Genomic DNA, 26,056 nt, shown 5'->3' with positions numbered 1-26,056 from the left:
GTCTTGCTGTCTTTTAACCAGTGTAGACATTTATTTCCCAGACTCTTGCCCTGGCTTCTGACTCCTGTCACTGCCTTTCTACTTTGCACATAACTGCTGGTCTGTTCCTTGTCTCCTCCAAATCATTTTGGCCTAAATGGTTCCTACTTCCTATGGCCCAGAGTAAGGTTGTATACTTCATGCCCTGCGCAAAGTCCAAGGCAACATGGATGAGCTTAAGTTAGCCCCATTCTTCTCCCCAAGCCCTGTGTCCCGGCTCAGGGCTACACGGGTCCTGAGGAAGGGGCTCTTCCTTCTAGTTCTCACAAGGACACAGTAGAGAGGAACCGTGGCCCTGTCTGCTCCTTGGCCCCTGGTCTCTGCCTTTCCTACTTGCTTTCTGTGCTCCAGTGAATGGTTGGACACGGAAAAAGAATTGTCTTTTTCACAGAGATGGTTTAGGCAAAGTTTAAATCACTTGTTTCTAATAAAATAATATTTATTTGACTGCAAAGATATATAAAGTGATGTGAACAATACATAGAAGACATGAGAGTCCATAGCCACAAAGCCAAGTGGCTGTATCTGCTGATTCCACTGAGACCACTAGGAAAATCTTAGGGGCCGTGTGGGCTGAATTCACTCTCCCTCTGTCCAGCCCAGGAAATCAGAGGCTCCCACCATAGTTTTCGTGTCATTCCAGTGCCTGCCACGCTTGCTCAGGGCTGGCAGAACGCTTCCCATTTTGTATCAGCCTGATCCACGCTGTGTGTTCTGTCCATCAGGGTCTCTCTCTCACCAGGGACAGGACGGGAGGGGTGTAGGAGGAGGCAGCTCAGGGCCCATTTCACTGTCCTTTAGGCTGGGAGCGCCTCCCAGCGGTTTCTGTTTTACTGAGTCTTTTCTAGAGAAAAAATCCTTGGGATAATTCTGAGACGATTCCACGTGAATCCTTTAGAGCTTTTCACAGGCATGTGGTAGCGTATTTGGGTCCAGAATCTGGAATTAGGAGGAACTGATTTGAAGCCTCTCCAAGTGACAGTGGGCAAAACCCTGAGAGCTTTTTTCACTAGATGAGGTAGAGACTCCGGCTCTTGGAAGGAAGAGAACTTAATTAAAATCAATTTCAGTGTTTGATCCTCCAAGGCAATGTTCACCGCTGCTTGTAGTTCAAAGACACTGGGTCCGTTGACGTAGCTGGGGCTCAAGATAAATATTCCTCTTCTACTTTTCTTAATAATGCTCACAATGTCTTCCACATACACTGGAAATAAAAGATTTAATTATTCGACGTTGTTATTGGGTTTTTTTTAATGACCACTGTTAAAGATTTGATAAAAGTTCATAATAATGCAATTGACAAGGAAATTTAGTTATTTCTGAGATATACATCTTAAAGTAATAACTAGAATTATTACATTATACCAGAACATATAAGATTTTTAGAAATTTCATGTAATGTCTGAAACATTTATATTAGCATATTTCCATACAAATAGCCCAAAGAAAGTTTAGTATTAGTTGTTTTAGCTTGTTTGTTTGTTTGTTTTATACAGCAGGTTCTTATTAGTCATCAATTTTATACACATCAGTGTATACATGACATTGTTATTGTTAAACCTTGGGTCACAATAACCCTGAATCTCCCAGATCCACCCAGCGGGTTCCTTGCAATGGGCATTCTGAGGCAGAGGAAAGGAAGCCTGGTTTTCTTTATGACTTCTACAAAATCAACTCTGTGGACAGTTGAAGATATGCTCCAGTGTCTAGTGACTGTCAGTTTCACATTCCTCCCTGTGTTCTGTCTCCTGAAATCGCCAATTCCTCTAGGAGCAAAGCTCCTTGGAACGAGGTTGGCTGGGATAAGAGAGGGGCATGGAATGTCCCAGGCTCCTGGGTGGGGCATCTCAGGCAGAGGAGGTCAGCGGGACAGGATGAGGTCTGCACATCTGATCGTGCCCAGGACTGGGCCTGGGCCTGGGGAGTCTGCTGGACCCAGTCCTGAGTTTGTGGCAGGCACAGTGCCAGAAAGTAGGGGGACCACCCGTTTGGGAGGACAAGTGATAACTTCCTGCTGAGGAGCCAGAAGAGAGATCTTCATTCTGGAAGGCTCCCTGCGCTCCAATCATTTTTTTTCCTGAAGATGGATTATTTTCCCCCTGTGGCAATTTTTTTTTTAATTTTTAAATTTTACATTTGAATTTTATATTGGGGTATAGTTGATTTACAGTGTTGTGTTAGTTTCAGGTGTATAGCAAAGTGGTTCAGTTAGACATATACGTATATCCATTGAAGATGGATTTTTTTGATGATGGAGCATGTCTCTGCAACACACATCTTTCTGTGTTGTTGCCCCAGCAGTTCTAAGCTCATGAAACCTTCCGGAAGATAAACAGCCCAACAGAAAGAATGACAAGACCACGTAGAGAGTGCTTGCATGTAACTCTCCATCTTGTGCTACGTTTTCTGTTGGCGTGCAGGACTTACCTCCTCCTGGGGCAACGTCTCTTTCAAGCAAACACAAGGTGTATCCATATTTGTTTTCCAAAACTTCAGGGAATAGACTCAGAGCCAAGTTTTCCTCACTCAGAGGTGAAGTGGCCTCACTCTCAAGAGAGCTCCGTTCCCCATAGGATATGAAAGCATCGAACTCCTTTTTATCTGAGGAAGAAGCACAATGAAGAATGCAAAGCCATCGACATAGTTTTTACTCTCGTGGCCTGCCTACACACACTCGAACCATATGGTAAATGGATAAGAATTAAGATTTGGGATCCTTACTGCACTGATTTATTAAATGAAAAGCAGCACCTGTGTTCACTTCAGAATCACACTGCTGAGGGCTATTGATTATCCACCCAGAATCAGATTCTAATCGATGAGGCACTCCTGCACCTTCACTGACGTCTGATTAAATCACGTGTTCTCAGGAGTTCCTCTGAGCTTTTTGTGCGTCTGCAGGGTTGCTGACTCATGAGTCACACATCAAAGTGGAGTCTGCTCCATCAAAGCATGATAATGCCCAGTGAGCAAAGCACTGCAGAGACCCAGTGCATTAGCAAGCGGACAGCGCATGTACCTGTGTTTGAGTCCCCATACCATACGTAAAATGAGATCATGATAATTCCCCGTCTTGCTTCTGTCAGGGTTGCCTGGGATAATGTATAGGAAGGATTTGGTGACTGACTTATAGCAGGCACAAGATAATATTCATTCCTTTCCCTTTTAGATGGAAAACTATATTTTGGAACTTGTTTTAGGGTATTTTTAAGGTCTCATATGCCTCTGTTGACTCAACTATTATAAATGCACATAGACTCTGGGATGTGCTAAAGAACCAACTGGAAGCCATAGAAAAGCTCAAACGTTAACCCACGGGCTCTGGAGGTGGACACAGCTGGCTCATCTTCCAGCACTTTGCACAATGCCTGACAAATAGTATTGTTACCGAGTAGTAAACAGCAGTGCTGTTACTGATGCAGTTTGGCAGTTTGTTCAGCGTGGACCTAAGAGGCTTTGGCTGACAGAAGTGTCAGCAACAGAAAAGGAAGAGGGGAACAGAGGTGGTCTGGCGTCAAGAGAGGAGGGTGCCAAAGAGCGAGGTCCTGGATGTGCATCTAAGATGCTTCTCATTGCCCAGGTGGGGAGGCGGCGGCTCAGGGGGCGTGGCCAGCAGGTACATGTTGTGCAGTTCCTGTGTGACACACCGTAGTCAGCCTGATTTTTTCCACATCCCTGTGACACTCCAGCAAACTAGGATTTTTCTATAACCTGAAAACATTAAATTTCTTCTGTAATAATATTAAGGAGTGGGGGAATTAGACGATCCCCACAATTCTGACATCCTATGTCTCTCTAAATTTTGGGATAGTCACAGGAAACAGTCTTTTTGCTGAAAAACATTAGATTGGCCACAGAGTGTAATGAATCACTGTGCTTGAAAACAGGGTTCTGTCTCCCTGTCAGATTACTAAAACGTTGCCTGTGCAAACAAGAGAGGACACATTTAAAGTACTTCACAGTTTGGGATTAACATATACACACCGCTATATATAAAACAGACAACCAACAAGGGCCTACTGTATAGCACAGGGACCTCTACTCAATAGTCTGTAATAACTTATAATGGAAAAGAATCCATATATATATATATATATATATATATATATATATATATATATATATATATAACTGAATCACTTTGCTGTGCACCTGAAACTAACACAACATTGTAAATCAACTATACTTCAATTAAAAAATAAATTAAGGTAAAAAGCATCCCTCCAAAGTAAGATGTTTCACAGTAGATTGAGTCTTCTGTACAAGCTCTAGAATCTTAAGAAAAATAGCATTTTAGTAAAAGAAGTATGAAGTTGTCTAGGAGAACAATTAAGACAGTGATTAGATAATTTGTTCAATTCTAAAAAGCTATTTAAAAAATAACCGCAAAATACTCTTGGCGTAAGGACTTCTAGTGTGTATTCTCAATCATTGGTCTAAAGAAAAGTGTGACTGATGCATTTCTTTGCTGCCCCTTTTCCCAGTGATCTCACAGCTCTTCACTGAGTTCCTAGTGTGGGGAAACCACTGGTGTGCGTGTAAAGGGGCATCCCCATCAGGTAAGTATTTAATCGTCCCTGGAATCCAGCAGAAGGGATTCTGCTCTTTCCAAGCAATAGAATCATTCACTAAAACTGCCAACGTTCTAACCTTTGAGCCTTCCGGGACTAGAAAAACACACCAGCAGCTCTTCTAGTCTAAAGAAGCAAATGTTAATAAACACTATTAACCTGTCTCCTGGGAAAACTGACAGATACTTCATGGATAGTGCTAGTGCTAGTATTTTACAGAACGTCACTCTTTTAGGGACATTTCCACATCTCCAAACCCCTCACTTTACAGAAGAAGTTAACTGAGGCAATAGCTAATGGGGGCTCTAAACCAAAATGCCTGGATTCCATCCCAACCTCTAACATTCCCTAGCAGTTCCACTGGGGGCACAGACTTCACGCCTCTGCCTGGCTTGTAGGATTTCAGTGACGATCACAGAAGCTGATACATAAGCCTGGCGTGCACTCAGTCCTCAAGAGGTAATGAAAGCTGGAGCTGGCATCACTGAGTGCTTACTATGTGCTACATGCTGTTCTAAACGCTCAATATGTCTTAACTCAAAGAGTCCACATTGCATTCACTGTGATTGTGATTACAACCCTACTTTACAGAAGAGAAAACTAAGGCATGGAGATGGTAAGTCATCCGCCATCTTGCTTCAGGTTGGTGAGTGGAGAGTGATTTTCAAGTCCAACGTGCCCTACAATAACATCGTTGGAAAGATTCCTAGTAACTGGGATGAAGAGAACCTGTTTCTCCCCTGGGCTCCCAGCCCTTCCCAGGTGTGAAGCCACCAGACCTGCAGGAGGGTCTCAGAGCCTGAGGTTCATGACTTCCTCCATCGTGGGACATCCATTTCTCAAGCCCCTCCCTCTAAGTCCGTTCTGAGGCGAGTTGGGTCATCTTACCCCCGAGGGTCTCATCCTTGTTTTGGTAGGTTCGGTACAGCAGCACTATTTCAATCCAGTACGTGTAGAAGAGCGCACCTGCGGTCAGCACACCTGCCAGGGCCATGACGGTGCCGAGGAGGATGTAGAGAAACATCACTGCGGAGACGCGGCGGCCGTGAGCAGGTACAGGGGCTGCGTCCCCTCCAGCACCCGCCTCCCCTGTAAGGCCACATTCAGGCCAGCCCAGCACCTTTTCCAGCCCTATTATTTCTTATCAAAATCTATTGGAAACATTTCTCTTGAATCTGGACACATCTTAACTCACATCTTGAGGGAATTACCATAAAATGAACTCAAGAAAACCCAGGGTAATGGGTCGTTTCTGATTGGGGTTGCCGGGAAACTGACAAAAGCTACTTAAAAAATTTTTTTTCTCCTATAAGCTTCCACACAACCCATTTGTGTCCCTCTTATTGCATACTGTAAATTATTTTCACGTGTTATCGACCCTACTAAAGTCTAAACTCCCTGAAGCCCAGAGCCACATCTGACTGACTTTCTCACCTCCACTGTACCTAACACGTGGCACCTTTGACCCACCTCTATGGAGCATCCACCAGGAGCACCAAATGTGTCTTATTTAAGCCTCATAAGCATTCAAAACCTGCTTGTTCTCTCATCTCTATTAATTGAATGAATGAATGATATCACCTCCATCTCTGAGCATCTTCTTAAAGAAATTTTAAAGCTATTCCTTACCAGGAATTTCCTCTCTAGCTTTAAAAGGCTATGATGTGTGATATATACATATCACTCCTAAACTGGACAAGAACACTCTTTCTCCCCTCTTTTTCTCCTTTACCCTCCGACAGCAGACCATCACATTCTCTGGATTTGGAAGCCAGGGGAGGAAAATAGGTAAAGGGAGCTAGGTCCTAGTACGATACCTGCCACATAGGGCATGCTCTGTAGGTCTTTGTAAAATGAATGAATGAGTAAGTGAATGAACTAAGGAGTGAATGAATGAATGATAGGCTTTTCCAACACAGCTCCCGTATGCAGAATTTTAGTAAGAGGACCAGCTCTGGAGGCTTCCCTAGTGGCGCAGTGGTTGAGAGTCCGCCTGCCAATGCAGGGGACACGGGTTCGTGCCCCGGTCCGGGAGGATCCCACATGCCGCGGAGCAGCTGGGCCCGTGAGCCATGGCCACTGAGCCTGCGCGTCCAGAGCCTGTGCTCCGCAACGGGAGAGGCCACAACAGTGAGAGGCCCGCGTACCGCAAAAAAAAAAAGAATGTTGTCTGGCATCTAGAGCATGTTGGTGGCTATCATCACTGTGGCTATTTCCTTAGGAAAGTTCCTCTCCTCCCAGGTGAAAGCAAGTGCATGCATTCTGCAGCCACCTTCAGGCTCACCTCCTTTCTTTTCTTTCAGTTGGATGGACTGGGTACTGTTCCCAATGGAGTTCTGGGCAAAGCAAATGAACTTCCTGTGAAGATCACTCTGAGTAACTTCTTTCAGGAAGACAACGCGCTCGATGACTTCATCCTTTAAGGTGGATTTAACACTAGGAAAGGAGGGAAAACACCACACCCCTTTAGTAACACAGATTGACACCCATTTGAAGTTTTTGGAACACGTGTAAGTAGATAACCGTTTGGCTTTCAGAAGAGCTGTGGGATCAGATAGTACAAGGAGATGCCGGAAGGACAGAGGATGCTCAGAGGTGGCTCGTTTTTTATTAAATGATTGAATCAGCTAAGCATCATTCTAAGCATTTACACTAGGCTATAATTACTTGCGAGGCTCATCTGACAGGAGCCCCACCAGGTAATGGTGTGGTCATCCTGACCTGAGCAGCTCAGAACAGGCAAGAAGGTGGCTGACAATCCAAGGTCACACCGCTGGGAAGTGGCAGCGTGATTCCTGGGCCTGTGTCATTCCGCCCTGTCCAGGAAGTGTGCATCTCGGCACTGGTTCACAGTTTGGATTCTCTAAAGTTGCCCGTCTGCAATCTGTCTTCACGTTAAAGAATATTGTCTCTGTGGATGAGGTTTTAGGCTGTTTTGTTTGGAGCCTACAATACCCACTCTTATTCACCGGATGCTTCCTGCCTGCCAGAAACTGTGATAAGCATATCACCTCTACCATATTTGCTCCTTACAGGGACCTTGCAAAGTGAAGTTTGGTATCCATAGATGATAGATGGAATGGTGGAGGCTCGCAGAGGGTATAAAGAGCGTATAAAGTCCGTGCATACTCCCTTTACCATGCTTGACTACCTTCAAGTTTGATGCAGGATCAGCTCAATATGGGACCCAATGAGTTCCCTTGTCTTAGAAGTTCTTTCTAAATTTGATTACTGTTACCAAAACCCATCCTTTACTTTTTAAATGATGTATACTCTTCAAAGTGATATTACATTAGTCTGTTGAAATGTTTTAAAAACCAGGAGGAAGTGCTTAATACAGAGGCTATGACTTTGGAACAGATGTTGGAAAAATGAGGGACTCTAGTTCCAAATGTCTAGAGTTTTACTTTCCACTGAGCCAAACTGTCTTCCCAGTAAATTCTTCCCACTAATCTGGGTTGCAAACTAAGTCTAGTTTCTCATAAAACTTAACAGCTTCCAAGAACTTCAAGACAGAGATTCCACATTACAACAGTAATCGGTTCTACAGGAGAGAAGGAGGGTGATTGTAATTGGCAAATGTCTGGGTAAATATAAGACTATTTTTTCTTTCTTTAATTTCTTTAAAAGTTATAGTTTAACATATGCAGACAACAATAAAATGATACCTCAGTTATCGATATCCTGCCAATTTTGTATCATGTAAGCCTTCATTAATTCCCTACATTTACTCCATTGTCATTATATGGTTCTTTTTGGCAATATTTACCTACCTTGAAGTGCACAATGTCTAGGTGTATACTTTTCTTTTTCCCTCATGCATGGCATGAGGGATCTTAGTTCCCCGACCAGGGATAGAACCTGTGCCCCTGCAGTGGAAGGCGGAGTCTTAACCACTGGGAAACCAGGGAAGTCCCTAGCTGTATACTTTTGACAAATGGTTATTAGGGTATAGAACATTTCCAACTTCCCAGAAAGTTCTCTTGTATCCCTTTCCAGCCAATGCCTAGTCTACCAGAAGGAATAACAGTTCAGATTTTTTTCACCTTAGATTCGTTTTTCCTTCTCTAGTTAGTTTGTTCTTTTTATTGCTGAATAATAATCCATTGTATGAATGAATGTAACCGTGTTTTAATTTCTGACTATTGTAAATAAAGCTGCTGTAGGTATGCCTAAAAAAAAGAAAAAAGAAAGAAAAAAAAGGACAGCTATCTCACCTCTGGGTCTCCTTTCCCAGGTTGGATTGCATCAACTGTTCCTCATTTCTCATATTTTCGGTCAGATCACTTATTATTGTGCCATTTTCTCTGCATACGCTCCGGGCTGTTAAGGACCCCAACACTGGGGCCCTGACTCGGCCCACTCTGGATGGACGGCACAGGGGGGAATGGAGAATGGCTGACTAGGGTGCAGAATCCTTTCCCGTTTGTTCCATGTGCCAAGTCTAGTCAAGCAGCATGGGTTGTTATGCCTGCTTGTTAGTTTGGTGGGCAAAGCAGCCACATCAAATTGTTACTACAAATTGAACTTTAAAACAACTGATAAAAAAGTAAAAAATAAAATAAAAAGATTATTTTAGAAAAAGGTGGGGGGAATTTCCCGGTGGTCCAGTGGTTAAGACTCGGCACTTTCACTACCTAGGACCTGGGTTCAATCCCTGTTCGGGGAAGTACGATCCCATAAGCTGTGTGGCCAAAAATAAAAAATAAAATAAAAAAATAACAATAAAAAATAACAATAAAAAACCCACAACGGAAATACTTCATTCTATGGCCCTCTCTGAAACTGCATTTGGCCCCCAAGTTTAAAATTAACTCATACTTTGCATTTCTATACTTTTATTTGCACCACTAGTTGGCGCTAGTGGCCACACCAACTCCATCTATTTGTTCAGCTCTGTGTGTACATTTCAGGGGGTTCTAAAGATGAAAGCTTTTAGTGTGAGTTGCAGAGAATAAGTTCGCTAATTTCCTTCTTACCTTCTCCCCTCAGGTGTTGGGACTTCCCACTCCTGGTCAGAATCTTTGACGTACCATCTTATCACAGGCTTAAAGTTTATTTCGAAGCCAAATCGGGCCGTGCAGTTAAGAGTTAAAGGCTTTCCTGAAAAAAGGGGCCACAGAACACAGGAAGGAAGCCCGTGAGAACACTTGGTCCTGTGCAGGAGGAAGACACCATCTGGAAACTGTTCCCTGAGGCAGTCAGGTTTGCAGGTAAAACAGGTGTGCCAGACAAAGCCAAATGTCTACCTGTCTCTCATTCGGAGATAGGTAAAACCAGGGATGTTTGTCTCTACTGGGCAAATCTTAGATCTCAAACCTGTGACTACATTCTGCAGATGAAGATTGGCATGGTCACAGCACTACGGGTTCTGATGTGGTTTAAGGATAAACACCAGGAAAATGAGCAGTTTCAGGGACCAGCTCTGTCTTCCGACGCTGCTGTTGAAGCAGTACAAGGGTGCCAGTAAAGAAATACTAACTAGTATTTGCATATTAAATGAAAATCCTGAGGTTTTGGCGGCATGCAGTTTAAAGAAGAAAGTATTTAGACATTCAGCTGAATATTTTGAACGATACAGTGTGGACGGACGTGCATGTTACTACGCTACCCTCTTCCTGCCCATTTCCTCTGTAAGGGGTATCCAGATATGCTCCGCCTCAAACTCATTATTTTAACTATGAAATGTTTTGGGACTCCATTTGAAAACTCACCTTTGCACCTTAATAATGCTTTCCCCACAGTAATACTTTAAAATTCACTGGTACCTTGTGTAACTTGGCTATTTTTGGATTAATTAATGTTTTCCCTGCTTCTTTCCTCCTTCCTTTCATTCTTGTGATTTTGCCCGTACTGTTATTTCTATTTCATAATCAGGATACACCGCTACCGCCACCTAGTGGTGATTTACCATAATATCTATTTTTACATTTCTTTCTATAATGATAAACATCTTATTAGCATTTAAAAGAAACCGCCACCCAGTGGTCTTTTACCATAATATCTACTTTTACCTTTCTTTCCACAACGATAAATATCTTATTAGCAACTAAAAGAACACTTATTTTATTGAAACAACCAGCACTTGGTTTTGAAGAGACGAGTTCTTATTTGGCTATGTGGGACGATGTAGATGTTATTGAAGCTGACAAAATCAAAGGGGACCACAGGAAGTCACTTTGCCCCTCTACCCCAAAGAAGACACTAATTTGGAATACAACTTATTTGAGCAAGGGTTGTAGTATTCTCCTACAATTTATCTTAAAGGCTAGACCAAACACTGTATTCGTAAAGGTTAATGCTACCTAAGTTGGTTAACTGATTAAATTTATAGATTTAATCAATGAACCTAACCAATCTGTGTAACCCGCTGTTCCTGGGTAGAGTAAGGAAGAATCTTAAAAAAAAAAAAATCTATGGATCATGCCTAACATACAAGTCACCTAATATATCAATACATCATCCCATATTTCTCAATGCAACCTTGTGAGGTCAGTTTTATTTTGTCTAGTTACAGATTTATAACCTAAGGCTTCAAAAGATTAAATAGCTCTATAAGATCACACACCTAGTCAGTGGCCGAGCCTAGATTCACCCCCAGTTCTGTTTAATTTGAAATCCCAATGCTCTTCCTTGTAACACACTTAGACCTGCTCCCAGAAGCAAAATATTCAAGGGTGATGACACCACCCACCTTACCAAGTTCTACTTCCAGGGTGTCCTTGATGGGATCCAGAATATCTGGCTTGAGATTAGTGTTTTTCACTAAAAGATGAAAATAAAAATTATTATTTGCACTGGGAAATCTGAAGGCCTGCTTCCTGAAGATTTGAACACATGGTCACACTTTGATCTAAATGTTTTGGAACTTCCTTTTCAAATTTCATCCATAATGTACAAAGCTAGAGACTCAAGTTTCCATGTGAAAATCACGCCTCCAGAAATGACTGTGACATCAAGTTGCAGTTGCTAGCGAAACGTGAGTCCTTGATAAATCCGTACCCGCCCGGGGGAACCTTCTTCCAGGCCAGCCCCGCGGGCCCATTGCACACGTGAAACCCCACCCCATCTTCTCCTCCAAGATTGTTTTCTGGTGCATCCGGCTGAGTAATCCAACAGGAAGGAGGACGCACCTGAGAGAATGCCCAGGTTCGCCAGATTGGAGCCCACCCCCCCTCCATCCTCAAATTCATGGTTTGTTTCAAAATAAAGGTGAGCTCAGCGCTTCATGAATCATTTTATCCCTCAACTTCCTGCCACAGACTTTCACATATGCCTCCACTGTCAAACTCCCTCCTGAAGAGGTCCCATCTCCTAAGAAAGGAAACTTCATCCCCTCTCTTCTGGAATGGTCCTCTCTTAATTCTCAGGGACCTCCTTCCCTCAATTACATTATCTTCCTCCTGTATCTTGGACTCTCTCTCTCTCTCTCCTTCCCATCAGCATTTATCCACTCTCAGTCTCTCCATCTTAAAAAAAAGGGAAAAACCCTTCACCTTATACCCCCGCCTCATGCTCCTTCGTTCCCAGCCAAGTTGTTGAAAGAGCACTGTGTGCTCGTTTCCTCCCTCCCTGCCCCTCCCATGAAGTCTGATTTCTGCCCCCATCACTCCACCGACACCGCTTTGGCCAAAGTCACCAGTGACCTCCTTGCACCTAAATCCACTGGGCACGACTGAGTTTTTTTTTTGCGGTACGTGGGCCTCTCACTGTTGTGGCCTCTCCCGTTGAGGAGCACAGGCTCCGGACGCGCAGGCTCAGCGGCCATGGCTCACGGGCCCAGCCACTCCACGGCATGTGGGAATCTTCCCGGACCGGGGCACGAACCCGTGTCCCCTGCATCGGCAGGCGGACTCTCAACCACTGTGCCACCAGGGAAGCCCCCGGCTGAGTTTTTAATCTGCTTTCCCTCTCAGTAGCATTGGATGCTGCTGGGCATGCTCTCCCCTCCTCTTCCGGGTGCACGTTTCTGTGCTCTGAGGCTCGCCTCCCCGCTCTCTGCTCGCTCCCCTGAGCGTTATGGGCTTCTCCTCCTCTTCGCCTCTTGTGAGTATCACTCCTCCCCGGTCTCTCCTTGTGGGGCAGCTCACGCTCCAGGCCTCTTCCCTATGAAAGTTCTTTACCCTCAAAATGCTCTCTCACCTACGTCATCAATTTCACTTCCTTTACTGCTCCCTCCCCACCCTTGCACTGATGCTCACTTGCTGATGTAAATAATGACCTCCCTCTTCCCAAATCCAAGGATCGGTTTCCAGGCTTCCCCATATGAGGCCGTGCATCACTCCCTCTTTCTTGGGACACTTTATCGCCGAGCCGTGGGATAGTTACTCTCTGTTCTCACACCGCTTCTCCATCTCCTGTGGGGATGCTTCTCCGCCCCCGTGCCTCCCACTGCTGGATGTTCTAGGCTCTCTCCTCTCTATACTCCACCCCCACGTGACCCCATTCTCCCTCGGCTTTAGATATCGCGCCGGCGGCCACCCTCACATTCACATCTCCCGAGGTAGTAGCCTGTATCCCAGACTGGTTTATCCAAATACCCACTTGTCTTGGTGACTTGATGAATCAAAGTCCTTTCAAGCTTAACCCTGAATTTCTTCCTCAGACCTGCTTCTCTTTCAGTATTTTTTCTGTCTCATTACATAGTGCCACTGTTTACCAACTCATCATGCCAGAAAAGTAATCCGTCATTGATTTCCCTCTTTCATCTTGCACATAAACTCCATCAACATGTTCTGCTGACACACACATAAAGCCATTTCTAATCTCCTCTGCTAAGTCTACTCGAAGAGTGACCAGAGACATCTTTTTAGAACATGATTCAAACCTGCTGTTCCCCAACCTGTGCCTCACACCAGCCCTTATGTATCCCATCCTACCCCTTCCACTTCCATCCCATACCATCCTATTCCACCCCTTCCCATCCCATCACATCCAATCCAACTCCATCCCATCCCATCCAACCCCATCCCATCACATCCCATCCCATCCCATCCAACTCCATCCCATCCCATCCCATCCCATCCCATCCCATCCAACTCCATCCCATCCCATCCCATCCCAATCCCACCCCTTCCCATCCCATCCCATCCAACTCCATCCCATCCCTTCCCATCCCATCCAACTCCATCCCATCCCATCCCATCCAACTCCATCCAACCCCATCCCATCCCATCCCATCCCATCTTCTCTCAATATGTTATAGAAAGTCCACCTCGTTGCCCAGCATAAAACCTGGCTCTCATACTGGACCCTTCCTTTTCCCTCTTTTCACTCCCAATTCCCAAAGCCTGTCATGTGTAACTTCCTAAGTATTTCTGGAGTTTGCTCTCTTCTCTCCATCCCTACTGCCCCTCCTAGTTCAGGCCACCATCAGCAGTTGCCTGCTTGACTCACAGCAGCCTCCTAATTCTTCTCTCTGTCTCCCTTGTTGCCCCCCCCACCAAACCCATGCTCTATATAATAAGCAGAGTGATCTATCTCAAATCCAGATCTATTCATGACACTCTCCCACATAGAACCCTCAGAGGCTCCCCATTTTTCCTTGGATAAAGTCCAAACTTACTAGAACAGTGTGATGTCTCTTCTGCTTCCAGATACCCTCAACTGACCTTCTCTTTCTCCCTGAAAGCACCATGCTGTCTCTCATCTCCTGGACGTTAACTATGCTGCTCCCTCTGCCTGGGACGGCATCTTTGCCACCTTCACTGGGCTAGTTTGTCCTCACCCCTCAGTTCTCACCCAGCCTTGGGGTACCCAGGTCTGGGTCTGTGTGTCCCCCACATGCCCCGCTGCTTCCCTTTCTCTCCACTCATCACACCGAACTGTAGTAGCCTGTTTCCTCTCCGTCTGCCCCACGAGATGGTAAGTTCTGGGAGGCCAGAGAAAGTGTCTAGGCGCTCATTCTTACAACCTTAGCACCAAGCCCAGTGCCTGACACATATCCTATGTTCCACAAATACTGGTGTAAGAATGAATAAATGAAAGAATGAATGAGTAGATGAGGAAGACAGGAATGATGACAGAGAAGACTTAAAAAGATGTGACAAAGGTTGCAAAGCATCCTCTGGGAGAGAGAGAAGCAGATTCTGCCACTGAAAATTTGATGGGCGAGTTATCATGCCCGAGGGAAAGAGCAACCACGCTTGGAGGGGCAAGTGGTCCAAGTTGGGTATTTGCCTTCTAACCCCTCATCCAAGCAACAATCTCACATAAACTTAAGTCGATGAGGTCTAAAGTATTGCAGAGTGCAAGGGCCAGGAAGAAAGCAGGGGAGTTTGACTTGGTCTCAGGATACTCCATGTGGTTTGTATCTTGCAATGAAAGAAGAGGAAGTAAAATTGATTACTATATTTACTAAGAGCAAAGTCAACCATTCTGTACGCTTATGTTTTGATATAGGCCATGCTTAAATTGATTACATCGTACAGTTTACCCATGGTTTACACCTGTAAATCTAATAAGAATGACCCCAGGGAAAACCTGGGCCAAAAACAGACAAGTCACAGAAGACTAAGCTCAATGGGCCAATAAACAAACGGCAAGATATTCAACTTCATTAGTAGTTCAGGGAAACATAAATTGGTATGAAAAAAAGAGAGTCCACTTGACACCAAAGTCTGAAACCACCAAATATTACTTGGGAATAATGGGAATCTGTTCATTGCTGATGCGGGTATAAATTAGCCAAACAATGTCTACGAACAATACCGTGTGTTTATAACACAAAACACATTTTATAACATAAAAAAATATTCTGTTTTATTAGTGGATACATACATATGTAGAAAAAGCATAAAACATAAATGGAAAGGATTATAAGCTAAGAGTGGGCTACATCTGCAAAGAGAGGAAGTGGGAAGGCCTCAAGTTTTATCTGTATTATTTTGTTTCGACAAAGAAACCGTGAGATGGAAAAACCATTATTAAAGCTTGTGATAGGTACACGAGTGTCACTTATTTCTGGGTGTGAAATATTTAACATTGTTTTTTAATTTATTATCTCTTATGTGTGAAACCTTTAATCTTGTTTATTTCTTTACATGAACCTTTAATTTTGTTTTTTTAATTTATCACAAAAGAAACCAGAATCAATGTGTAGAAAACCCAACTTGTGACAACTTGACTATGACCCAGAACTAGGCCTTCCTTGGAGGATGGAATCTAAGTTAATGGAAAATTGATGTTCACCAACATTCCAGGCTTTACATGACTGTAGGCTATGACTGTCTCCTTCCTCACCACAAAAAAAGGAAAAATATCACTAAGCCAAATAAGATAACTTTAACTGGGTAATTGGGGTTGAAATCTCAAATACTGAAACCAAAACCTCACTTACCAATGGTTTTCACTTGAACAACAGCTCTGACTGTCCATAAACTTGAATTATCTGACTGAGTGTAATCACACACGTATGTGCCTTGGTGATAGTCATAAACTTCATCCACTTCAATTGGGTTGCTCCTTTTTTCAGAGAGTAGTTTTCCATTCTAATCCAAGAGACAAGAAAATTAAATAATTTAACCAGAGAATTACTATTAATATTAAGCTCACCTACAGCGAAACTTCACAAATTTGAACCAAGGAAGGGGAAGGTCAGTCTGATATAAGGACATTGCAGAACATAATACCCCCAAGCTATAAAAGATTCTGCTCAAAACTATATTTGTAAGATTCTTACTTGAAACGAGAAGCATTTTCAAAGACAATTACATGTGGAGATCAAGACAGCCCAGCAAGAGCTGTTTAACGTGGTAAAGCCCAAAGCGTGATTCAGGCCCCTAGACTCTAGAAAACTCATAGTGGTCTAAGTGGTCGATACCTAAATGAATTTTTTTAAAACACGTATATTTATATTTCTGGAAATTGATATAGATTTTCTGTGTATTGGGCTTACATAAAGTTTCTTCTTTAAATAAATTTCACTCGAATAAAAGAAAAAATGTTAAACTGAAAACATTAAGTAAATAACTAAACAGATGTATCTAAATTTGACAAAGAAGGACTGGGATTCAGGAACAATTATTTAACTCCTAGTGGACTCAAAGTTGAGTGAGAACTAAAATTCAATTATGAACATTTCTCTCTCCTACTTAGAATCTCTCATTGACACTCCTTTGCCTTGAGGGTAACATCTAAACTTCTTCACAGCCTGATCTTGCCCTGCCTTCCCCGACTCATTTCCTGCTTCGGCCCCTCTACCCACCTGTCATTCCCTACATAACCACGTTCTTTCTCTATCAACGTGTCTCCCACCACCTTTCCCCACTGGGAAGGCTGTTGCTCAGTTTTCAAATCCAACTCAAGGGGTGGCTTTCACTGAGAGAAGTCATCAAGTCTCCCCGAGCAGGATCAGTGACCTCTGCTCCATCATCACGATAGCCCCTTCTTTTTTTTTTTCAGTATGCGGGCCTCTCACTGTTGTGGCCTCTCCCACTGCGGAGCACAGGCTCCGGACGCGCAGGCTTAGTGGCCATGGCTCACGGGCCCAGCCGCTCCGCGGCATGTGGGACCTTCCCGGACCAGGGCATGAACCCGTGTCCCCTGCATCGGCAGGCAGACTCTCAACCGCTGCGCCACCAGGGAAGCCCACGATAGCCCTTTTATAGTAATGATGCATTTGGGTGTCTCTTCCTGTGAGTTGTCAAGGGCAGCCTTTGTGCCAAGACATTTAGCTGGTCCTGGACACACTGAGAGGAAGAAACACAGATCCCTTCTCTGAGCGAGCTCTCAGCCTAAGGATGCACGTCTGAGCAGTAAGCCAGAGTATGGCACACTCAGGTGGTTCTGCCTCATAGGAAATGTAGGGACTCTTCCCCCAGTCTAATCCGAGACTTGAAGGATATGCAGGAATCAGTCAATGCCAACAAGGACCTACTGCATAGCACAGGGACCTCTGCTGAATATTATGTGGCAACCTAAATGGGAAAAGAATTTGAAAAAGAAAAAAAAAAGAAGAAAGTAATTGACATTTTAGGAACACTTGAAGCAAAGCCTGAATGTAGGAAACAAGGCCAAGGTGAAAGGGCTGATGCAAGTAGATGTGTTTGATCTTTGTATCTCCAGGATACAGCAAGCAGGCCAGCAAGAATAAGGTCTTTGTAAATAAGGGGTGAATAAATGCAAGTCAGTTGGAAGAAAGGTTTGGAAGCGTAAGAGTCACATGATCAGACATTTTTAGAAAAATGACTGGCCGCTATTTTTTGACTGTGGAAACTCTTGTAAATTTAAGCAAAGACTATCATAATCACCCTTGTATCTTTAGGGGCTAGGAAGTGGTAGGGGCACAGTAGTATTTACTGAATGATGGGGTATCAGTGTATCATTAATCTTATAATCATTAATCCTCTAACCTCTGTATAGCACCTGGCTTTCCAATTTCCTACTAAGAGTACTAGCAATATATCTTTCACCACTGCAGTCAAAAGAAAAGATAAACAACAAAAATAACAAAATATCAATAGTAAGAACTCATTACCTATGTAGACTACAAAGTTATTTCTCATGTGTATCTCGTATGAACATTCAAAGGATTCTCTGGGGGGCTTCCCTGGTGGCAGTGGTTGAGAATCTGCCTGCTAATGCAGGGGACGCGGGTTCGAGTCCTGGTCTGGGAGGATCCCACATGCCGCGGAGCAACTGGGCCCGTGATCCATAACTACTGAGCCTGTGCGTCTGGAGCCTGTGCTCCGCAATAAGAGAGGCCGCGATAGTGAGAGGCCCGCGCCCCGCGATGAAGAGTGGCCCCCTCTCGCCGTAACTGGAGAAAGCCCTCGCACAGAAACGAAGACCCAACACAGCAAAAATAAAAGTAAATAAATAAATAAATAAATGAGGCAGAAGGAAATAACTGCCCTTTAAAACAGATTAAAAAAAAAAAAAGGATTCTCTGACTTGGTTTGCACAGGTTCTATGTCTTCCATTTTATAGATGAGAAAACCGAGGTTCAGAAATTTGTGTTTTGTTCTATACCATATAGCTCGTGAGAGGCCTGAGAATCTATCTACGTTTTTCTGATTCTGAGTTTCATGTTCTGATTGAGGAATTTCCCTTCCCCTTTGCCTGATGACTCGTAGAAGCAGAAATTCCCCTCCCCTAAGTCTCTGGTGTGGTTCCTGTGGCCCAAGAAAGAATTTCCAGTAGGTTGGCAAGGAGCTGAGAAGAGGGTCAGAACTGGTCAGAGCTGGGCAGCTGCAGGTAGGAAGTAAAACAAGGCCAAGAGGTGGGACTGACAAGGTTAAACATCTATCAAGAACATTTTAAAAGGAAGCTTCAGGGCCTGGGGTAAAATTCAGAGAGGAAACTTCTAGAGAACATGGTCATAACATACAAAGAACAGAAATTGGAGTGGAGGTGTGTCATAAATCACACGAGAAATTAACACAGAGGAGGGGATGCAGAGTTGGAACCAGACTGCAGCTGGGCCATAGGGAGGATGAGTCATTACAAAGTGGGCCTGACTTTTTTTAAAAAAAGATAAGTATGGCTTAGTGTGTATCATCAAGATTTTATGGGATGGAACTCAAACAAAACATCAAAGAGATAAGGGGCAAGAAATTGGTGTCAAGCATGATGGGAAGCTGATCTAATAACATAATCACAAAGGATCCTAGTAGGAAAGAGAAGTGCCAATGAGGCCACACAGGAAATTCTTTGTTTTGCTCAGATGTGACACAGTCAAGAGCAAAATACAGAAGCAGGAGCATCAATCAGTGTGATCCTGTATAAACAGCATCAGTAAGTCCCAGAGAGAACTGACACATGTGACAACCTGCGGATTGTAGCATTGTACACACCATAGGAAGTTGCCCAGTATTCTGAAATTTCACAGTGAGAACAATCGAATGGGCCAATGTATGGACCTTGGAAACAGCTTCCAAAAATCGAATCTAAATGACCTTTACCTCTTCCCTACCAGGAATTGCATCAACCTTTGGTCTGGCAAGTCTCACCATACGTATCAGCTCTCCATGTCCCTGGGCTCGCAGGATGCCACCAGGTGCCAGGGACAAGGAGAGCAAGGCCAAAGGAAATGAGAAGAAGTGGAAGGTCTATGTGCGAAAATTCCATGGAACTCAAGGTTCAGAGATGACCCAGCAGCCACGTCAGCACTGTGGCGTGTGAATGAGGTTGACTTAAACCACCAATGGAAAAGTCACTCAGGCACAGTCTCACTGCCAGGACGTCACAGCCATGTCACAGGCACCAATGTCTTGGTGTCCCAGACCCTTGCAGAAGAGCCTCTCCCACTGCCCTGTGTTATAATTCTGTCTGGTGTCAAAGATTCGTTTAGCTAAAGAACCAAAAACGCCCTCCCATTAGTGTAATATCATCTAACATGAAGTCTGCTTATGACAAAGCTATTTTTCATTATATTTTAATTTTAATTAATTAATTTATTTATTTATTTTTGGCTGTGCTGCGGGATCTTAGTTCCCCGACCAGGGATCGAACCCGTGCCCCCTGCAGTGGAAGCGCAGAGTCCTAACCACCGGACCGCCAGGGAATTCCCATTACATTTTTAGGAATTAGGAAAATATTATTAGAATGAAGAACAGATAATTCCCTTTATTCTGACTTCTTCATCGTTCAATATTTCAGTTAAGAATCTCCAAGTCTAAATTTTTTGAGGTGTCTATTAAAAATATTTTGGAGCCCCCCAGAGGCTACAGCACATGGATTTATTTCACTTGGTTGTTCTATACAACCGGCAGGTTCATCCCTGGTCAGCAGTTTCATGTGAATTCAGTACCACCGTGTTTTCATCCTCTCAGCCAGTGTTAGTGTTGTCGGTTTTGAGATAATCTTTAAGCGTGAGCCACCCTCCACCTGAGTACCTGTGGTTTAGTGTGAAGAAAAGGAACATTGGGTATTATTTCCTGCCTAATGTCACCACTTTTAGTGATATGCTACTTCCATGAGGTCTGTGGCTTTCCAGGATACTGTGTGTGTGTGTGCATGTGCGTGTGTAAGCACATGTACACACACATGCAATTCATGAATTTCGTGCAGTTCATGAAACATAACCTAAATAATGACCTGTCCAAATCTCCGTCAGAAGATACAATTTTAACAACAGCTATTGTTTGCCTACTTTTAAGACAGATGCCTAGTCACCATTAAACACATCCTGACATTTGCAGTCAAGGCCCCAGAGAAGAGAAATAAAGCTTCCTTTTGTGAATGTCATAGAACATTAGGGTTTAGTTCATAAGAGCAGTATATGCAGAAAGCTGGCAATTACCATGTGGCTTGTGCTTACCAGAAAGTGAAAATAGCTTTCATTTCAGGGATACAATCATTGAAAATTCAAATGCATTTTCATTTTAAATAACGGGGCAAGCCTGGTTTGGGAACAGCCTACCTTGACGTAGTAAGGCATCTGTCATCTCAGATTACAAATACTTTTGAACCATGGGAAGTTTTGTTCTTAAAAGTGAAGTGAAAATAATGAACAGAACCATCGGCTATTCTTACCAACCTCATTTTAGAGGTTATGAAATTAACGTGTTTCTTTTTTTTTAATTGAAGTATGTTGACTTACTATGTTGTGTTGGTTTCTACTATACAGCACAATGATTCACTTTACATATATATATGTTCTTTTTCATATTCTTTTCCATCATAGTTTATTACAGGATATTGAATATAGTTCCCTATGCTATACAGGAGGATCTTGTCGTTTTTCTATTTTATATATAGTAGTTTGTATCTGCTAATCCCAAACTCCTAATTTATCCCTCCCCTCTTTTCCCCTTTGGTAGTCATAAGTTTGTTTTCTATGTCTGCGAGTCTGTTTCTTTTTTGTAAATAAGTTCATTTTTGTCATATTTTAGCTTCCACATATAAGTGATATCATATGGTATTTGTCTTTGTCTGACTTACTTCACTTAGTATGATAATCTCTAGGTCCATCCATGTTGCTGCAAATGGCAATATTTCATTCTTTTTATGGCTCGGTAATATTCCATTGTGTATATATATGCCACACCTTCTTTATCCATTCATCTGTTGATGGATGTTTAGGTTGCTCCCATATCTTGGCTATTGTAAATAGTGCTGCAGTGAACATTGGGGTGCATGTGTCTTTTCAAATTAGAGGTTTTTCCGACTTTCCCAAGAGTGGGATTGATGGATCATATGGCAACTCTATTTTTAGTTTTTTAAGGAACCTCCATACTGTTCTCCATAGTGGCGGCACCAATTTACATTCCCATCCACAGGGTGGAGGGTTCCCTTTTCTCCACACCCTCTCCAGCACTTGTTATTTGTAGACGTTTAGATGATGGCCATTCTGACCAGTGTGAGGTGGTACCTCACTGTAGTTTTGATTGCACTTCTCTAATAATTAGTAAGGTGCTTCTTAAATTAAGATTTTATTGAGGGCAGCACATTTTCTGTGTCATTTTAAAATATAAAATTGAGACCTTAAGCACACACTCACCCTCCCTGTACACTTCTTTCTACAATAATAGAAATATTATTTCTATAATAACACCAGTTGTCACTGAATCTCAAGAGAATCAAGTGAGGAAATACTGTCTCACCCATTGGTAATTTTACCTCCAGGAGACTCTGATTGCTAAGTTTTGGGGTACAAAAAGCTGACAAATAAACATGGGCCACTTTCTGGACTTTGATCAGGGGCAATTTAAAATGATATTTTTATATTAACAAACAGATACCTTTGGAAGTCCAATTTAAAGTTTTGCATGATTTCTTAAAGCAAAGTATTGAACTTCAAACAATTATCATAGGGACTTCCCTGGTGGCGCAGTGGTTAAGACTCCATGCTCCCAGTACAGGGGGCCTGGGTTCGATCCCTGGTCCAGGAACTAGATCCCACATGCATGTCGCAACTAAGAGTTCACATGCCACAACTAAGGAGTGGGTAAGCCACAACTGAGGAGCCCGTGAGCCTGCCTAAGGAGCCCACCTGCCGCAACTAAGACCCAACACTACCAAATAAATAAATATTTAAAAAGCCAATTATTACAAATGTAGGAGGTGATTTAAGTTCTATTCCCAGATTCCACCACCCTGGGTCAACTGACATTCCCAGACTTTGGAAGAGATGCTTATGCGGCATTTATATATCTGTTAGGACTTAGAAAAACTATAAAATACAATGGAAATGTGAAATATTTTTGTTATGAAGTTTACTCACATGTGGTTCATAACTCAGAATCATTCTGAAACTTGTCTTTTCCTGATTCCTGTTCCCTTTTTCTCTTAGCACTGCCCTCCCTCCCCACTGACTCACCTGTGCAAGACACGTGTCACCCAGGCCACCAGGTGCTTGCCTTAACTGTCTTCCCAGAGGTGTCCTCTTTGGAAAGTATTCCAGTCTCCTACTTCTTTCAGAAACCCTTCAAGACATGCTTGTTGGGTGTTCCTTTCACCCTAGCAATGCCCTTTGCTTTCCAAAGGCAGTAAAATTGAACAAATCTGGTCTTCTGAATGAGTGGGTGTTCATAAGTTTATATCTTAACCTCACATGTAATGTACTTGAATTTTAGAAATTTTTCTGGCACTGATCAAAAGGATGGTTCTAATAACTGGAACGTCGGACTCTGTGGCTACCTAGGGGAAAACTGCTTTAGAAAGTCAGGTATTCTCTGTAGGCATGAGGCCAGTCTTTGGGAAGCTCTAGAGCTCAGATTCAGACTCACATTTCTATAACTTACATAAGGAGATGCTACCATAAAAACTAAACTCTGGCATCAGTTTCAGTGAAGTCATTCTTACCTGGTACCAGGTCACCTCTGGACTTTGTGTATCACTTTGGTGGCTGAGACCGGGGCAATAAATGGAGCCCATGCTACCAAGAAGAAGGAGTTGTTCATGTGATATGGAGCTCCCACAGGACATATTTGTCTTGGGTTTAACTTCTAAGATCATCTTGACACAACAGGCCTCATCCTGGGGGCTCCTAGGAAAGTTAACAAGGTCCTGTGAACACAGATGTTATATCCAGATAGTAAAGGATTTGGTAATGTTTTCCGATAGAAATGTACTTGGGACTTACCTAATCCTAGGTCTACAAATATATGACCCAGCATTATTCATCTTTGTGGTCAAAAAATGAAGGGTGCTCTTGTCCTGGATGACGTGAGGATAGTTTTGAGTAATTTCTACTAGTGGATCTCTGTTTTGAGGTTGTAGGTACCATTGGACATCAGATAGGTTCTTACTACCACTGCAGGGCAGGTGTTCAGAGCTTTGGGTTGCTGAGAGTTGACTTCTGTGGTAGAAATGGGATTTCTGTGGCTCTGGAAAATCACAAAATAAGACAGACTCCTCCCCACACCTTGCAGAGTATGTCCTAAGAAGCTTTCCAGTGGAGCAATCTGAAAGCCACAATAAACAAAGGAACACAGAAACACATTAGAGGAATTCTAACATATTTACAAAGAGTACTTGGTTTCACAAGGGATTAAGCTCCCTTGGGTGTCTTTCTCCTTCACGGTTCCCATTTTGTGGGGAAAAGAAGTTCATGTTCTAATTCCCTCCCACTGGTCTTCAGCATCACCAGTAGCAATGGAGGTTTCCTGTTAAACATCCTAACCCACCTTTAATTCCTCTTCAGCTGCTTCCACTGAACACCCAGATATAGTAACTGGGTTCCATATTGATGCTTGGTATCAACTGAAAGCTGTTCACCCCAATAATTTCTCCTCCTACCCCCATCTTAAAAGTAGAAAGGAAATGTTCTATATTATTATGACATGCTGCCAATGTATCCCAGAATACCTGTCACTTTAAACTTGGACCATAAATCTCATAAGGTTAGCATGAAAAGTGAAAAACCCCTACCTGAAGTATTAAATCCTTTAATTTTCCCTCCTGCGATAAGCCAAAGAAATACCCAGCTCAAATAAAGCATTGTTCTCTCTGGGTCTTGTCATTGCTTCAGGACATTTGTTCTGTTGCCAGAGTGGAGGACATTGTAATTCAGGGCTCCACCCTGAGAATCATCTTCATTTCTGTAAATCAAGAAATGGGAAATGAAGAAATCGGAACCTGTGATCAAAACGCAAGTCACACAGGAAGCTTTGAAAGGGCAGGTCCTACCCAACAAGCTTCACATGCCCACACTTGAGTGGTATTTTCAACAGCGTGTGGCAGGTACTGCATATGTCACTTCTTACACAACTAAAGGAGGAAGGACATCTCAGACTCAGGGTACTGTTTGCACCTACACTCCGTACAGTGTGGTCTTTTGATGCCATTTCTTTATGGAATCCTTTTTCTTTTCCTAAGTTTCTGACCCAGTACGTATATTTTCATGGGTAATTTGGAAAGAGTTAAGTGAAAGTTTTCCTGAAAAGATCATCCAAGTTGAATGAAAATGTCAGGTTCTCCCCAATTAGGGAAACTAGTGAGGTAGCTCATGTGTAAACTTGAGAATGTCTGCACATTGCTAATTTGTAGTAACTGTTAGAGAATAGAGGATGCTTTACTATTTGTGCCCCAAATAAGACAGGAAAAGTTGTCACTGGATGGTGTTCCACCAATTCTCTGAAGTATAAAAGGGAGGGAAGGTCACCCTGGGCTGTGTTCATGGTGGTTCTGTCCCTCTTGTAGACAGGGTGGCTGTTGGAATTTTCAAACCATTTATAAGAGAGGAGAGATAAGGTTGCTGGGTGGGTGTCCTAGTCCATTCAGGTTGCCATAGCAGAAAACCAAAGACTGGATGGTTTATATCCAACAGAAATGTATTTCTTAAAGTTCTGGGGTCTAAGAAGCCCAAGATAAAGGCACCAGCATGGTAGCCTTCTGGTGAGGGCTCTTTTCCTGGTTCATAACTGGCACCTTCTCACTGTGTCCTCACCTGGGAGAATGGGCTACCCATCTCACTGGGGTCTGTTTTATAAGGCCCTAAATCCCATTCATGAGAGCTCTTCCCTCAAGACCTAAGTAGCCCCTAAATGTCCCACCTCTCAATACCATTCCCTTTGGGGTTAGATTCTCAGCATATAAATTTGTGGAGAGAGTCCTTTGGTAAAATATGACATCACCAGACTGACTTACACTTTGTCGTGCAATTTGACATGCATGACAGTTTAACTTTTTACTCAATGCCATATGGAAAAACGTGATCATTAGTGAGCTAAAGAAAAAAAAAGTCTAGAGCTGGGTGTGGGCTCTACAAAGCATATTGGCTTTTACCAGAAGCTTTAAACACAGCTAGACTATTCTGACTCTGTTTAAAAATTTTAAACTATAACTTCTAAAATCAGAATCTTGAATTGCAAAGATAGGCTATTTCTGCAGTTTACCAGTGTCTTGGAATATTTTCTTTTGTTAATGAAAAGACAACTTATAAACATGTTTTAAAATACAAATTTATTGCTGTTGGTTAGAGTACTACAGCAATTTAATATAATCTGAGGTCTGTAATTACCATGATTTCTTGTTAACATAGGTAAGTTTTGTCACAAACT

The 26,056-nt window shown here is 43.0% G+C and overlaps 1 protein-coding gene across 2 annotated transcripts; it reads right to left on the bottom strand.

Moving 5' to 3' along the window:
• Window positions 1-493: 493 nt before the first annotated feature.
• Window positions 494-24,536, bottom strand: IL18RAP (interleukin 18 receptor accessory protein). Of its 2 annotated transcripts, XM_081253987.1 has the most exons (10): window positions 24,426-24,536; window positions 23,638-23,959; window positions 23,358-23,541; window positions 15,949-16,099; window positions 11,310-11,375; window positions 9,590-9,713; window positions 6,895-7,046; window positions 5,499-5,636; window positions 2,467-2,640; window positions 494-1,243 (listed from the first exon to the last, which is right to left on the bottom strand). In XM_081253987.1, exons 1-10 carry the CDS (start codon window positions 24,493-24,495, stop codon window positions 870-872), a joined length of 1,755 nt encoding a protein of 584 aa, XP_081110113.1. In that variant the 5' UTR covers window positions 24,496-24,536; the 3' UTR covers window positions 494-869. The 2 variants fall into 2 exon arrangements, with proteins under 2 accessions (XP_081110113.1, XP_081110114.1); XM_081253988.1 differs by lacking the exon at window positions 5,499-5,636.
• Between the last annotated feature and the right edge of the window lie 1,520 nt (window positions 24,537-26,056).

The sequence above is a fragment of the Mesoplodon bidens genome (genome assembly GCF_964165515.1).
Source record: "Mesoplodon bidens genome assembly, chromosome: 14".
Taxonomy (NCBI): domain Eukaryota; kingdom Metazoa; phylum Chordata; class Mammalia; order Artiodactyla; family Ziphiidae; genus Mesoplodon; species Mesoplodon bidens.
This window is presented reverse-complemented; position numbering and strand designations above follow the sequence as displayed.

What these genes read in the sequence shown, in the direction of transcription:
- IL18RAP (XM_081253987.1), bottom strand. Translation starts at nt 24,495, where the DNA reads ATGCTTTATTTGAGCTGGGTATTTCTTTGGCTTATCGCAGGAGGGAAA. An exon ending in CCAACACCTGAGGGGAGAAG is followed by an intron (nt 7,047 to 9,589) that starts GTAAGAAGGAAA and finishes CTCCTTTCCTAG; the next exon opens with TGTTAAATCCACCTTAAAGG. An exon ending in AGACGTTGCCCCAGGAGGAG is followed by an intron (nt 1,244 to 2,466) that starts GTAAGTCCTGCA and finishes TTTTATTTCCAG; the next exon opens with TGTATGTGGAAGACATTGTG.